The sequence below is a fragment of the Chenopodium album genome, chromosome 3, assembly GCF_948465745.1.
Source record: "Chenopodium album chromosome 3, dcCheAlbu1.1, whole genome shotgun sequence".
In the NCBI taxonomy this organism is placed as follows: domain Eukaryota; kingdom Viridiplantae; phylum Streptophyta; class Magnoliopsida; order Caryophyllales; family Amaranthaceae; genus Chenopodium; species Chenopodium album.
In genome coordinates, this window is record NC_137836.1 from 77,592,526 (window position 1) to 77,608,700 (window position 16,175).

The 16,175-nt window shown below is 37.8% G+C and overlaps 1 protein-coding gene across 1 annotated transcript; it reads left to right on the forward strand.

Annotated features, from left to right (window-relative positions):
- Positions 1-11,374: 11,374 nt before the first annotated feature.
- LOC145625431 (uncharacterized) lies at positions 11,375-12,429 on the forward strand. The gene is made up of 2 exons (XM_081678473.1): positions 11,375-11,564; positions 11,654-12,429. The coding sequence occupies exons 1-2, from the start codon at positions 11,375-11,377 to the stop codon at positions 12,427-12,429; spliced, it is 966 nt and encodes a 321-aa protein (XP_081534599.1).
- Positions 12,430-16,175: the final 3,746 nt, after the last annotated feature.

A 16,175-nucleotide genomic window follows, 5' to 3' on the forward strand; every position in this document is an offset into this window, starting at 1 on the left:
ATTTGAAGAATTGCTACATAAATATGGTATCCAACATCATCATTCGTCCCCTTATAGACCTCAAGCAAACGGAGCAGTCGAGGCAGCTAATAAGAATTTAAAGACTATCATTGAGAAGATGACAGAAAATTATAAAGATTGGCCTGACAAGCTCCACTTTGCACTGTGGGGTTATCGCACGTCAATCTGTACGTCAACAGGAAATACACCGATCTCTTTAGTATATGGAATGGATGTCGTATAACCTGTCGAACTAGAAATACCATCTCTACGCATTGCGCTAGAGAGTAAGCTTGATGAAGTCGAATGGACTAGGGCACGTTATGAAGAATTGATCCTACTCGACGAAAAACGACTAGAAGCTCTACATCACACTCAGTGCTATAAAACTCGTATGGCTAGACATTTTAATAAGAAGGTCAAGACAAGAAATATCAAAGTAGGAGATTTGGTATTAAAAGCGCTAAGGAAAAATGTTTTAGATCCAAGGGGGAAGTTTAAACCTAATTGGTCTGGCCCCTACATTGTCAAAACAATCCTGTCAGGTGGTGCAGCAAAATTAACTGACATGGATGGCAATGAATTCTCAAACATGACCAATCTTGACCAACTTAAAAAATACTACCCATGATTACTTGAGTAGGACACTCAAGAGAGCTACGTTCGGCCTGATTCCTTAGGAAAGGATACGTAGGCAACCCTTTACGGGTGCGGCCACTTTATTTTTCAACATCTCCGCGTTCCAGAATCAACTAGAAGTCAACAAAAAGTCGGAAAACTATTGGCGTCGCAGAACAGAGTCTGGCGCCAGCAATAGGTCATTAGCGCCAGCCGATGGTATTGGCGACGCCTGGCGCCAAACCTCAATAGCTGGCGCCAAACTGTAATTACTGACGCCAATTCAGTCGTACAATCTGGGCGTATTTCGATGTTTTTCGGAAAATTTTCGACTTCCATACTCGAAGGTGTAGGGAATAATTTCAAGCCTTTAAAATCCCACTAGTTTGAACCCCACTGTGATCATACACTAAAGTACGGTGGCGTCCAAAAGGGAAGAAGATAGAGCAAAAGAATCGCCAACAAGTTTTTAAGGAACTTGTAAACCGTTCACGAGGTGAAGGTTACACCCCTTAACGATCCAAGAGATCGTCAACTCCATAAGGTCATGAACCAAATAAGGGTTCGGGGATGATGGTACAAATCCAACCTAAAAGAGATTGAACCTGCCCTAATAATAGGCCTCTACTTTATTCTGCTCGTATTCATGTGCGCTTTCTGACTAACATACAATCAATAGGATTAACCCTAAACCTGTTTAATCTATGTTGGTTGAATATTAATACACAAATAAACTATTATTGGCGATCACTTGAATTATAATCATAATTAACCCTAACAAGATTATTAATATCTTATTAAGCGTGATTACAAGTACAAATTCCCTTTAAACATGCATAAAAGGTGATCAAGCAATAAAATAAATATCAAGCAACATAATAAATAATCAATATCATGAATAATAATTATAATAATGATAATATCATCATAAATAAAATAATCATCATCAAAATAATAATAATAATAATAATAATAATAATAATAATAATAATAATAATATTCATAATAATCATAAATTATAACAATTATAATCATAATCATGCTCATAATCATGTTTATGTTAATATTAAAGCATAATAGAAATAGCAAGATCCTAGGCATGATACTAACAAGATTAATAACAAACCCTAGCATGTCACTAAGCAATAAAAATCAAGTCTTTAGCCCTAACATGATACTAACAATCATAAATATTAGGAAGAGAATAAAAGGCATCATACTTTTAATCATACTTAATATTAAAGTTACCCTAGACATGATACTAGGAATCAAAATAACAATCTAAGCATGATTTCTACATCATAATATCAATTAAACCATTCAAGTACTTACTTGGATGCCTCGTACCTCTTTCTAATAACAAAATACACACATTAGTAACTTCAAGGAAAACAATAAACAAACAATTAAATTAAATAATTGAAATAAATATTTGGGACCAAACCCTCAGAAATGAAACCTTTCACGTCTAGGGCGAAGGCAACTTCGAATGTGGCTAGGTGACTCTAGATCTTGTGAATGCAGAATTTTGTATTTGAGAAAAGGCTAGTTTAGAAAAAGAGAGAGAGAGAGAATAATCAAGAAAATCTTGATGAGAGTTGGTTATTGAAAAAGGGGAGATATGACCTCTATTTATAGGAAAAAAGAGGGTCGAAGAATTAAGAAAAGAATCCAAATTCGAATCGAAATAAAACTCGTAGACAGCCGTTTTTGCGGATTTTGTTTTTATCATATCTTTTGATCCAGAAGTCCAAATAAGATGAATAAGATGTCGTTGGAAAGATCTTGAAGTCTACTTTCTAACCCAATTAGAATCAGATTAAAATATGTTGTAGAATAAAAGATATGAACAAAATAGTAGGACAGTATCAGTTTTGGATAAAGTTTCATGTCTCATTCATATCTTTTTCGTTATAGCTCGGATTTAATATTATAATATATCATTGGAAAGATAATTTCAAGATATATCCAACCATATAAAATTTGGATAAAACATATGAGGCACGACAATAATATCTGACTGTCTTTGAACATGTTTAAATTCGAATAGAATTAGGACTTTAAAAAAGGAAAGTTTTATAAAAAAGGAAAGTTTATATTTAAATCAAATTCCTTAATCTTATCTTTTCAAAAAAGGATAATTAAGATATTTTAGAAACTTATAGAAGATTCTAATCAATCCTAATTAGTTTAGGAATAAGATTAAACCTTTGGACCCTCCTCATGATCATTGGGTCGTAGGTAAAATCCGGTTTGGGCCCAGTTTAGCATTTTGGCCATAACTTCCTCAATATTCATCGGAATTGGGCTTATAATATATCGTTGGAAAGGTCTTTTCAAGCCCCATCCAACTACACCATTATTGGACCCTTATCATGGACCAAACTAAACTGGAATGGACGTTTTCATAAAATACAGTGGATTTTCGAAAACAGAAAGAAGAGAAAAGAAAATAAAAGCTTTCCGCAACACTAGACTTTTCCACACTTTCGTTTCATTCGATTATGATTCGACGTGAAAGGTACTCATCACCGGGTTTGGTTTTGGGGAGACACAAATGGGTGTCTACAGAAGGATTTCTGAAAAATTAATTTTTTTCGATTTTCATTGCTTTAATAAAATATATTTAAAGTAACAATTTAATTGAAAGCTGAAATTTCATTAATAAAATAAAATTACATTGTTAATGGAATTTAAATAAGGCTGAAATAAATTAACTTTAAATAAAAATTAACAATCTAATAAATCTAAAGCTAAGCAATGTTTTAATCTTTCTTCTCCTTCTTTGCTCTTTTCCAATTCTTTTCTGTTTCCTCCTCTTCATCCATTACTTTAGCTAGTAGGCATCCTTTAGAGGACCTACATTCAATTTTGGAATAGATTGTTTCTCCTTCAGCTAGCACCCCATGCTTCTTTTCCACCCAAACCTTTTTATCTGTGGTGGTAGCCTTCCTTTTCCCCTTGTCTTTAGTAGTATTCTTCTTCCTAGGCATTGTAGGTGTTTTGAATTCAATTCTTGCACCTAAGCGTTCTTTGGCCGGTGTCACCCTGTCACCTAGACGATTCTTCACTTCGGTTCTATCCTGATCAATTGAAAACTTCTTCAACAACCACTTCTTTACATCATTAGGTAAAGAAGGGGGAACCTTTTGGGTAATCACTTCCCATAAAGGTCTAGCGCTCCAGTAAGTGTCAAATTTATCCACTTCTTGAGACACGGGGTACTCATAGGGAGGACGAAGATCCCCGGAAGAAATATTTTGAAGCAAGCCATATTGTCTCTTTACTCTGCAGGGATAATAATATGTTACACGAGACAAGCTTGGGAGACGGCATAAAGGTTGTTTGTTAACACCAACCATCCTTTTTATTTTCCACCATGGGATGACCCACTTGATAGCAAAATCACGTGATTCAAAGACTTTTCTCTACCCATGGCGCCCGATTTTAGGGATGCGCTTCTTCCTTCTCACAAAGCAAGTGGGAGTATAATTTTCAATGTCGTCCGGAGGGCTAATTAATCCTAACCTCTCCATTAGCCACATCTGTAAAAAAATTGCAATGCAAATAAATTAATATTACAATACAAAAATATATTTTTTGATTTCAGTAATTAAAAATATTATTTTTCTACCTGTAATAAAATTGGAGAGCCGCGAAGAGGTGCTTTTGGGTCCCTTTTCAATTCATCTAGACTAATCATAGTCTCTCCAACTATCAATGGCATTGTATTTCTCCCTGATTCAATTTGTTCTAGCACAGTGGTTATAATTGATTGACCCTCGTTATTTTTACCACTACTAAGACAATATTGATTAAGCATGAAGAATAAGAACGCCCTTCTTCTATATATGTGAAATGATTCAGAAAGAGGTTTATCAAAATAGTAGCGTGCGAATTCTTTCAAGTTCACTACATTGCCATCTACTATTTTTGATAAATCCCTTTCCTTCAAATTAAAGAAGCGCTCAAAATCCTTATAGTAATATGCAACTACTCTAGGGATTACTACCAGGTCTATTGCAGGGAAGCCTAAAATAGCACCAAATTCCTCTGGCAAAGGGCTAATTTCATCATACCCTATTCTAAAACAATGTGTATCGATGTTCCAAAATTCTAAAGCGGAGGAGAATAATTTTTTCGCTGGAATTATGAGAAGAATCGGCTGAGCAGGGGGCTATTTATGTACAAATTGCGAGGAATTTCAATCTGACTGAAATACGGAGTCAGCGTCAATTGGCGTCGCAGCCTCGACATTGGCGCCACTTATCAGTGCTTGGCGCCACACGCTAAGTGTAGCGCCTGGCGCTACGCGCCACAGGCTGGCGCCAAGTCAGCAGGGAGGCCGCACGTGCTCAACTGCGTTTTGATATTAACCTTGAGTCGGTTAATGACTTTATGGCCCCGTTTTAATTTTTTCTTAATTAATTAATTAAATATAGCAATTATTTTTAGTTAATTTTATTTCTTTTTTGGACTTTATATTAATTTTCAAAAACACAGCTTTTTCTCCGTTTTTATTTTTCCTTTTGATTTTTTCTTTTGGGGGAGAGAGTCGGATAATACCCTCCATCAATAATAAAAATGACGGAAATTTTTGCGCAAAATTGTTATCACACTTCTTTTGCACACACTAACATACACTAACATAATAATTAATCAAAGTGTCTAAATAATGAGTCAAAGGCAAAGTTCTATAAAAATTCAAAATAAAATACATATACAGAAACAAACTACGACGCCGGAGGACGTAGGCCCATCATGCCATAAAACTGCGCTGTCCGAGGAGTCACCTCTCCACCAGCTCCGGCCTCAGCACCAGCTCTAGTCTCCGTAGGAGGAGGAAAACTCAAGACATGACCGCTCCAGCCAAGGTCAACCTGAGGCTGAGATCGCGGAGGCTGCTGCGATGACGAGCCAACCTCGTACATCCCACCACCTCTGAAAGCCGAGGTAGCCTCTCCTACCGGTGCAGCAGGAGCACCCTCAGAAGAAGATCCTGAACCCTCAGCAACGTCGGCTCGATCAGCCTCGGAACGACCACCTCTACCTCCTGACGAAGTGCGACGACAACTCGAGCTAGACCTCGCCGGATCTCTCCGCCCCTCAGGCCCCGTACGGGTGTGAGAAGCGATCGGCTGACCCTGCAAAAAGAATTAAATCAGAAACAAGGTAAAACTGAAGCCATAATGAAATAATAAGTGAAGAAAAGTTACCTCTCGGGCAGCGTCGTCTCGACGACAGGTAGCCGCGTTCCTCATCCGGACGAGCTGGCTCCGGAAGGCATCTATACATCGTGCCATAGCCGAAACCACCTCGCGTGGGAACTGTCAAGAAAATAAGTCAGTGAAAATACATGATAACTGAATACAAGATTCTGAATTAAAACTAGACTTACACTGGTCTGTGACGAGGAATCGACCGCTCCACGAAGCGCTCGCCCTCAGGAGCCGGAGAAATCATCTCCTCGATCGGCCCGTACGTCCCCTGGTAGTGAATGGACATACAGGGTGGCACAAACTCAGTGGGACCATCCTGATAAAAAAACAGAAAGAAATGAGTAAGGTATTACTTGGGGGTTACTTAGCGAAAAATAAAAAGCTAAGGATCTTACCCTCACATCCTCGGCCGGTACAGGGGATGGAGCTAACAAAGGAAGTAGCTCCCCAGCGTAACTCCACCCAAGGATCACATGGGACCGCCAGAGGGAACCAGACTCCTCAGCCATGCTCGACAACTCTCTCTCGTCGAACATGTGACGTGGTGGAGGAGCAGGAACAACGAAAACATCAGAAGAGTGCTGTCTAGCAACTCTCTCTCCTAAGTATACAACCGCTCCGTAGGTCCCCAGAAAGTAGCGACGCTCAGCAGAGTACTGTGCGGCTAATCCAGGGACTGTCCAACCGCCCCACGGTCGGTATACTACCTCAGGTCCCTATAAAAAGTACCAATCGGGTAAGAACATGTCCAAAACATCACAGAAGAGCAAGATAAACACTAAAAGTCGTACTGAGATGATCCGACTCCGGACACGTGCAGTAGACATGTCCACATGGTGACCGCCCCAAGAGGCGCTCACCGGATATCCCCTCGGCGATGGTCTCGCCGGCGCAACGGAAGGAAAGTACTCGTAGAACCAGATCTACAAAAAGTTAAAAGCGTGAGTAAATGCTAACTAACATGTAGGGCTAAACTTTATAGGGAATAATGTTTACCTCTACGACCTTCCAGAAAGCAGACAAAGCGACGTTCGTCCTAAAGGACCGGTGACGACACGAGTCCCTCAGCGCGCGAACAAAATCAGTGTAGGCCAAGCTGGCCCAGTCATAAGTCCCTATCCGCTGGAGATCGCGGACAGCAGGGAGGTAGTAAAGTAATGCCCTACTACCCCTGTCAGGGGAGAATGTCCCTAACAACAACATCAGCACGAAGATGCGCACCCGCTGCTCTCGGGTGGTCGCATCATCATCAAGAGCCGCTGCCAGCGTCGAGCGGCGAATCCCTCTAGCACTGAACTGAGTCGTCTCGACCTCAGCTCGGGCCCGAACAGCAATCGGCCCCAACAGCTCCTCGACCTCTGGAGAAAAGACGTCGATCCCGCCGTCTAACGGCAGCGGCACAGAAGTAAACTCCAGTCCTGTGATGAGACTGAAGTCTGTAGGGGTGACCATCATCTCGCCCCAGGGAAAATGAAAAGTGTCGGTGGTGTCCCAGAAGAACTCCACCAAAGCGTGTACTATGTGATGACCCCCGCTGGAGGCGACCATAGCCTTGGAGGTCTCGAACAGAGAAACTAGCCCGCAGGACTCCCATAGGAGCCTCGTCTCACGGTCTCTCGCAATGTGCATCCTGTACAAATCGCCTAGACCATCACAGCCAGAGCCGTGATGCCGTGTCCTCCTAGGCTCGGTTCCCCGTCTCACCCTCTCAGAAATGTGGTGAACAGGGGCAAAGAACAAGGTCTGCTCATCCCACTCTGGGAGCCGACCAAGCGAAGTGGACGGTGTGGTGTCGTCCTCCACGGGCTCATGCTCCCGTCTAGTGTTTCGGGACCGTGAACCTGAGCCTCGTTGTCTAGCCATGCTACATTGTGCAGAATCATCATGAATTAAGGTTCTATAGTATCTAAGGTTCGCCTAGCCGCATGATACTATGTTCGCAGAAAATAGAGTACGTAGTACTAAAACAGAGCATAAATTCAAATTGAGCATGACAACATTTTTTCAAGCAATCAAACAATTTCTTGCAATACTATAGTGATTATTGTGACAAATTGAACAAGAATTGCTAGCAAAAACATCAAGAACAAGCCACATTGTTCTTCACGACCTTAAGAGGTCTAACAATGGCAGATTGCTCATTTCTTCACCAAATTGAGTCAAACAAGTATCAAATTACTCCCAGGGCAATATACAAGCATAAACAAGCAATTTCATGGCATAAAACTTGATAAACAAAGCAAATTGAGCATTATAAATTTCGAATTTTCATAAAATTCGTGAATATACATGCCAAGAATTCATAAAAACCGGTGTGAGTTTGAGGAAAACTTACATAGATCGGGAATATAGATGAAAAGAGCTTTGATTTGCAACAAATTTGAGCGAATTTGGTTGAGAAACGAGTGAGCAACGATCAATTGAAGTTTTCGGACTTCTCTCGGGCAGTTTCGCGACGAACAGAGCAAGAAATGAACGAACAATGGAATTTAAGGAAGATTCCCGTGCTGGCGCCAGTCCCTAGGCATTGGCGTCACGTTATGTGCTTGGCGCCTAACGCCAATGCCAGCGCCTAGCGCTAATGCCATATGGCTGGCGCTGATGGATTTTCAGCGACGCCAAAGGAGCCAGCCACCTGTTGGGGTTGTGCTAGCCTTCTGCAATATATTTTGGGTTCCTTGGTACACTAGTTAGCCCCTCTAAGCAATTTGACATGATTAAGTAATCGGCTTGATTACGTAAAGTGATCGACCTGATGAAAAGATCGTCTCACTTAGCTTAAAGCGCCTAAGCATTGGCTTATTATCAAAAGGCACCGACATATAGGTTCAAGAGCAAAGGGCACCGACATACAGGTTCAAAGAAAAAGAGCGCCGACGTACAGGCATAGCAAAGGCAAGTTCAGGCAAACTTTTAAAGATCGACAGGCGTGGATCTTCGGTAATTTCCTTTGGAAGATTATCGCATCAAATGAGGATGACTTCAAGAGAAGATGTCTTCGACATCATTCCCTGGCTTGCGGAAAGTTGTCACAAATAACTGAGGATAATTTCGGGCGAAGTTGTCTTCGATCATAGTCCCTTAGGCATGGAAGATGATCATAATGCGGATGAGAATTATTTCGAGAGAAATAATTTTCGATAGTATTCCCTTGGACGTGGAATATTATCAATGCGGATGGAGATTGTTTCGAGAGAAATAATCTTCGATAGTATTCCCTTGGACATGGAATATTATCATTGCGGGGAGGATAGTTTCAGGCGAAGCAATCTTCTAATTTGGAAGCAGTTACGGGCGTAGCGGTTTTCAAGCGGGATGGCATTCTCTAGCTTGCAGGAGGTCATCAAAACAACAGCAGCAGCAACATGTGGTTACTTTCAGAGACGTGTGCTCGACGGTGCAAGATACGCGTTTCTTAACTCTTTTATCTGTTTAACTAATGCTAGTTTTTCAGGTATCGGCGTTACAAGAGTGATTTAGGATCGCAGAACGTTCTGAGTCATTCTCCGTCCCTATCGATACTTTGGCTTTCGTTTTTGAAACTTGCGTTTCTCCAAACTCATTCAAAGTGGGGGCTTCTGTAGACACCTATTTGTGTCTTCCCAAAACCGAACCCGGTGATGAGTGCCTTTCACGTCGAATCATAATCGAATGAAACGAAAGTGTGGAAAGGTCTAGTGTTGCGGAAAGTTTTATTTCTCTTCTCTTTTCCCTGATTTTGAAAACTTTATTTTAAGAAAACAGCCAATCCAGTTTGGTTGGTCCATGATATGGGTCCAATAGTGGTGTAGTTGGATAGGGCTTGCAAAGGTCTTTCCAACGATATATTATAAGCCCAATTCCAATGAATATTGAGGAAGTTATGACCAATTTACTAAACTGGGCCCGGTTTGAGCTTTAAGTACGGCCTAATGATCTAGGGGAGGGCCTAATGTAATTTATCATTCCTAATGCAATTAGGAATGGTTTTAGTCTTCTAGAACATTCTAGAAGGTTCTCATCATTCCTAATTCAATTAGGACTCTTTAGAGTTTTAATCAAGATCAAATAACATTTTCGATTGGAATTATATTATTTTATCTTTCAGTACAGGAAATTTATCAGATTTTTGAAAACGCGTTGAAAACCACTTTGGCGTCCAACCCCAGGCCTTGGCGCCTGGAACCAGGATTGGCGCCAGGCGCTAGCCACTGGTGCTTGCGCCAACTAGCCAGGGCTGGCGCCAATGTTGATTTTCGATCTTTAGACTCTGTTTTGTTAAATTATCTTTTTTGGATGATTTTCTCTATAAATATCGTATCAAAAACTCCGTTTTCATTCATCAAGAAGCATCCATCATTCATCAATTCTTTTAATTCATTCTCTTCATCTTCAATCATTCATTCATTCATTCAACAATTTTCAATAATATTAATTCTTTAGCATTCTTTCTTTCTTGCTTTTTAATACAAAATTCCGCATTCAAAAGATCTAGAAACACCTAGCCATATTCGAAGTTGCCTTCGCCCTAGACGTGAAAGGTTTTAATTTATGAGGGTTTTTTCCCAAATCTCTCTTTCAATTATTTAATTTAATTGTTTTGATTATTATTTTCTTTGAAGTTACTAACGTGTGTATTTTGTTATTAGAAAGAGGTACGAGGCATCCAAGTAAGTACTTTAATGGCTTAATTGATATTATGATGTAGAAATCATGCTTATAGTGTTATTTTAATTCCTAGTATCATGTCTAGGGTAATTTTAATATCAAGTATGATTAAAAGTATGATGCCTTTTATTCTCTTCCTAATATTAATTCATGTTAGTATCATGTTAGGGTTAAAGATTTGATTTTTTATTGCTTAGTGACATGCTAGGGTTTGTTATTAATCTTGTTAGTATCATGCCTAGGATCTTGCTATGCTTTAACACGATTATGATCATGATTATGATTGATATTATTCTTATTAATGATGTTGATTATTTATTATGTTGCTTGATACATATTGTATTTATTTTTATTGCTTGATCACACCTTTTATGCATGCTTAAAGGGAATTTATACTTGTAACCACGCTTAATAAGATAATTAATAATCTTGTTAGGGTTAATTGTGATTATAAATTCAAGTGATCGCCAATAATAGTTTATTTGTGCATTAAATTCAACCAACATAGATTAAACAGGTTTAGGGTTAATCTATTGATTGTATGTTAGTCAGAAAGCGCACATGAATACGATCAGAATAAAGTAGAGGCCTATTATTAGGGCAGGTTCAATCTCTTTTAGGTTGGATTTGTACCTTCATCCCCGAACCCTTATTTGGTTCATGACCTTATGGAGTTGACGATCTCTTGGATCGTTAAGGGGTGTAACCTTCACCTCGTGAACGGTTTACAAGTTCCTTAAAAACTTGTTGGCGACTCTTTTGCTCTATCTTCTTCCCTTTTGGACGCCACCGTACTTTAGTGTATGTATGATCACAGTGGGGTTCAAGCTAGTGGGATTTTAAAGGCTTGAATTATTCCCTACAACAATCCCTTCACTTTCAAGAAAGCCATGGAAGCTTTAAAGAAGGCCAATCATCTGGCATTGGTGTGGCTTGCAGAAGTGGGCCCACAATCAACTTGGACTAAGCATGCTTTCAACCCAGCCATCAAGAATGATATCAACAAATCCAACTTTGTTGAAAGCTTTAATTCAACTTTGGGAGTAGATAGGTGCAGACCAGTCTTGACCTTGCTTGAAGGTAATAACATAACACAAGCTATTATGTGTACATTTGAATTTGAAAATTGAAAGATGTAAGCTAACACATCCTTCTCACTTTGATTGCAGGTATAAGAAGGTTGACCATGGTTAGGATGGTTACAAGAAGAGAAGCTTGTGAAAGTTGGAGAGATGATTTCTGCCCTAACATAATGAGAAGAGTGCAAGTAATAAGGCTGGAGTCTAGGTCCTGTAAGTGCCTTAAATCTGGTGATGGGTTATTTGAAGTGTTAGATGGCAGATCTGTTCTTGCTGTCAACCTCAGGGACAAAACATGTATGTGTAATGCATGGCAATTATCTGGATTGCCATGTAAACATGCTATGAGGGCAATTCTGCACTCACATGATGACCCAAGAAAGTACATCAGTGAGTGGTACTCAGTCCAGAGGTATAAGCTCACCTATGCACACAGTATCAAAGTGATACCAGACCCAGAGCAATGGCCTGACAGTACATATGAAGAAATAGGCCCACCACCAATGAAGAGAGGGATAGGGAGGCCTGCTAGGAACAGAAGGAGAGAGGAAGGTGAGCAAGCTAAGGGTAAAAGGTCTAAGACAGTCAAATGTAGCAAGTGCCAACAATTTGGACACAATGCTCAAACCTGCCAAGGTGGACTGACTAAGACACAAAAAGCCAAAGCTGGAGCTGCACCAAAGAAGGCACCAAATCAAGCACCAAAGCAAGCTCCAAAGCAAGCCCCAAAGCCACCCCCAAAGTCAAGGAAAGGGACAAGTCAAAGCCAACCAGATCCTGCTACACTAGCATCTTCATCTCAGCCAATAAGACAGAGTCCAAGAACCAGAGCAAAAAAAGGACTTTCAGCATCACAACCTTGTTAGTTTATGCATTTCAGACTTTGAATTAAACAATGTATGCCTTTTAAGGATGTCAAACATGTTTTAGGCTGTTTTTTTGCACCAATGAATTTGGTATAATTATAAGACAATGAATTTGTCCTGTGAACACTTTGTGTTTTTGTTGAAATATTAAATCTGGCATTTTGCTTCAATGTGAGTATCCCAACAATTTATGTATCAATAATATAGGCACAAATTTGAATAAGACAGTAAATTGCAAAAAAATCATGAAAAGGACAGTTCTTTTATTCATCAAAATCGTGCACATAATTTCGACATAAGTAGTCTAGTACACCACACTAATAATCCATACTACATAGCACAAACATAATCACTCAGCAACTACAAGAAATAGCACAAAATACATTATCAGTGCCACCCTAACAACTAATTTCACAAATTTAAATAACTCATCAACCCTATCAACAACATCATGAACACTGCCACCTTGCTCAACCTCCATTTCGTCACCAACCCTAATTATATCCCCTTCTTTCAACCACGCAAAGAAATCGCAACTTCTGCACTTGAAGAACAGCCTTCGAGGGTTTCTGGTTGTCTCTGAAATCATCACAGAGGCAAATTGAGGAGGTGAACAGTGGCATCGAGTATGCTTCACCCACTCTATGCTATCATCCATGGTGATACCCTTCACAGTCGTAGACGCACGAGAATTTCTCATCGAAAACAGTATAACCTGAGGATAATCGTTGGACAGAGAAAGAGAAATGAACAGAGCACGAAATTAGGGTTCATATGAATTGGGGGAAATTGGGGATACTGATTATAAATAGAAATAGGGGGATACGTTTAGGAGGGAATTAGGGAAATAATTTTGGAGGGAAAGCTTATTTTTTAGGGGCAGATTAGTAATTACACCAAAAGTTAACCATAGTTGTTAAATAATCAGTTTATATTATAATTAAGGTTACCAATGACTTAGTCATTCTAATTAAGGTTCACCAATGATAATTAAATTTAAGATTGTTCACCACTTGTAATTTTAATAAGTTTGAGTTCACCAGTGAGAATTTCCCAATAATTTAATATAGATAAATACAATTACTATTGTTTATACCCCATTTCTTTTTGTGGTTCTGGTTTGAAATTTTCGAAGATTTCATTTCAGTGGAACCTAATAATTTGCTGATAAATAAAGAAAGATAGTTGTGTGAAATGTTTGATACATCTTGATTCATATAGCTTTTATGCAATGTATTAAATTGTTATAATTATTATGGAATATATACGTAATTCAATATTGGTTTTCATTGTGCAAGAGCGAGCACAAGTACAAAGTGTATGTGACCCTAAATATGCATTTGGTAACAAAATGACTTCATGGCTTCATTACAAATTGATAGAGTATAAAACATATTCCTGGGCCTCAACCATCGGTTTAAGCTTTTGGTTGAGTTGATCATCTAACATGATATTAAGAGCCAACGTGACACAAAGGTCACGGGTTCGAATCTCATCCAACCCTCCTTCAAAGTGGAATTAATTCGTTTCATGTGAGGGAGAGTGATAGAGTATAAAACATATTCCTGGGCCTCAACCATCAGCTTAAGGTTTTGGTTGAGTTGGTCCTCTAACACAAATGATATCAAGCACGAGCCACAACCTAATTGAGATTTTAATTTTGAGATATATTTCTTGCACACTTTATCACTAAATGAAGTATTACTTGTCGATATATGTATACATTGAAGGGATATCAAATCATGATTATTAAGGTATAAAAGTGTAAACTACTATACTAGTCCATCAATTTTTTGTTTGACGGTTTAAGTTTGTAGTAGTAAAAAAGAAAAGCATAAAGAGTGATGTGGAAACATTATTCTATAACTTTAATTGCAGCAAAGAATGTTAAAAGATGACGAATGTTGAATGGCCACATGTGGGACATAAAAAAAAGGCCATACATATATAATTGAAGATATTAACGACAAAATATGGCATAGGAAAGACCTTATAAATGTCAAATGAGTCGAACTTTTAGAAAAATATGAAGTATATAGAACACCCCATGGTCATTGGGCTAAATCAGACTGACCAACTAACCCGATTAACAGCTAGCCCCTAAACCTCCTACTCATACCTTGATCCTCATAAGTTTTATACCCAATATCTGGCAATGGCGGACCTTTGAAGGGGTGTGTGTGGGCTTGGCCCTTGAAGCAATTAAGAATTTTTGTTATTAATAGAATCTATAATGCATGGCCACTGCATGCCAATTGACAGCAAAGGTCACCATATTATAATTTCATATATTTCCTTTACATGTTTTTTGGCACAAAATTAAAATTTTATTTATTTAGTTTGAGTACTCAAACTTAAATTGACGAAAGTAACCTTACACATCATTAATAAATCGTTAGTGCAATTAATTTTATATTAGTAATCAAGAAAAAAATTTAAATCAATAATTTATAGATATGTATATTGAGACATCATTGCTAAATGCTAATGGTTTGAAAACAATTTGAAAATAGATTAATCTAATAAATTCTTACATGACTATGTATTTCTCATGTACAATTTACAATTAATGGTCAACAAAAGATGTGTGAATAGTGGAATGTCCAATTATTACCATATTTAAAGTACAAATACGGGAGACATGTATTTTTTTTATGTTTATCATACTAACTTTATTTAATTTTAATAAGACTTATTTTTATACTAAGTACATTCAATCTTAGAATTTATCGGCCCCTAAAAGAAAAGATGTGAATATCCGCCACTGATATCTGAGGTATACTTCCTCTAACCACTTAGGCAAATAGTTTTTTTGTTTTATCTTCTTATTTATGAAACAAATTGTAACAATACTTTCATGCTCTTTCCTTCCCTTGAATATTGTTTTAACTTTATTTCTTCCTAATTTGTCCATTCAAGTTTGTCATCCGTCATCAAGTATTGTAAATAAATACACTACTTTTGTTCTTATTTATTTAATTTCCTTCTTAATCAGATCCACCTAATCACACTAGTAGAAAAAACGTCATTTGTAACCCCCTATTTGTAACCAACAATACTTTTTTTAGTTACAATTAATATATTTGTAACTAACATTTAAAAAATCCGTTACAAATAATTGGCAAAAACTTGTAAAACTCACGTAATCGTAACTGACTAAGATTTGTTGGTTACAAGTAATTATTATTGTAACTAACAATTTAACTGACTTATACGACTACTATACTTTTGTTTTCTGTAAATATATATTTGTAACCATCAACACATAGTCCGTTACAAATACTAATTTTATTTTATTTTTTTCCATTTTTTTCCCTCAAAAAAAAAAAAAAAAAAGAACCGTAAAACCCTTGACCTCCTATTACTACAAATTCTCAAATGAACCTGGTTCACACTAATTTATTGTGGACAACTAATATTTGAGACAATATAATTGTTATATTAATTAAAAAAAATCACTATATTAAAAAGTTATTATATTGAAATAAAATTTAGTGAATAATAAAGATCACTATGTTAAAATTAGGTCACTATTCAACATAATATTTTACTTTAAGTTAATAAAATCATTAAGGGTCACACAAGTTTTAAAAAGGGTTACTATGTTAAAAATAAAGTTACTATAATATAATTAGGGGTCACTATATTGAATGTAATGTCAGTTACGTGTGTATAAACCTTAGGTCCACAATAATATTATTGTGGATTAAGTCCACGCAAGATTTTCTGCTATTACCCCCAACCTT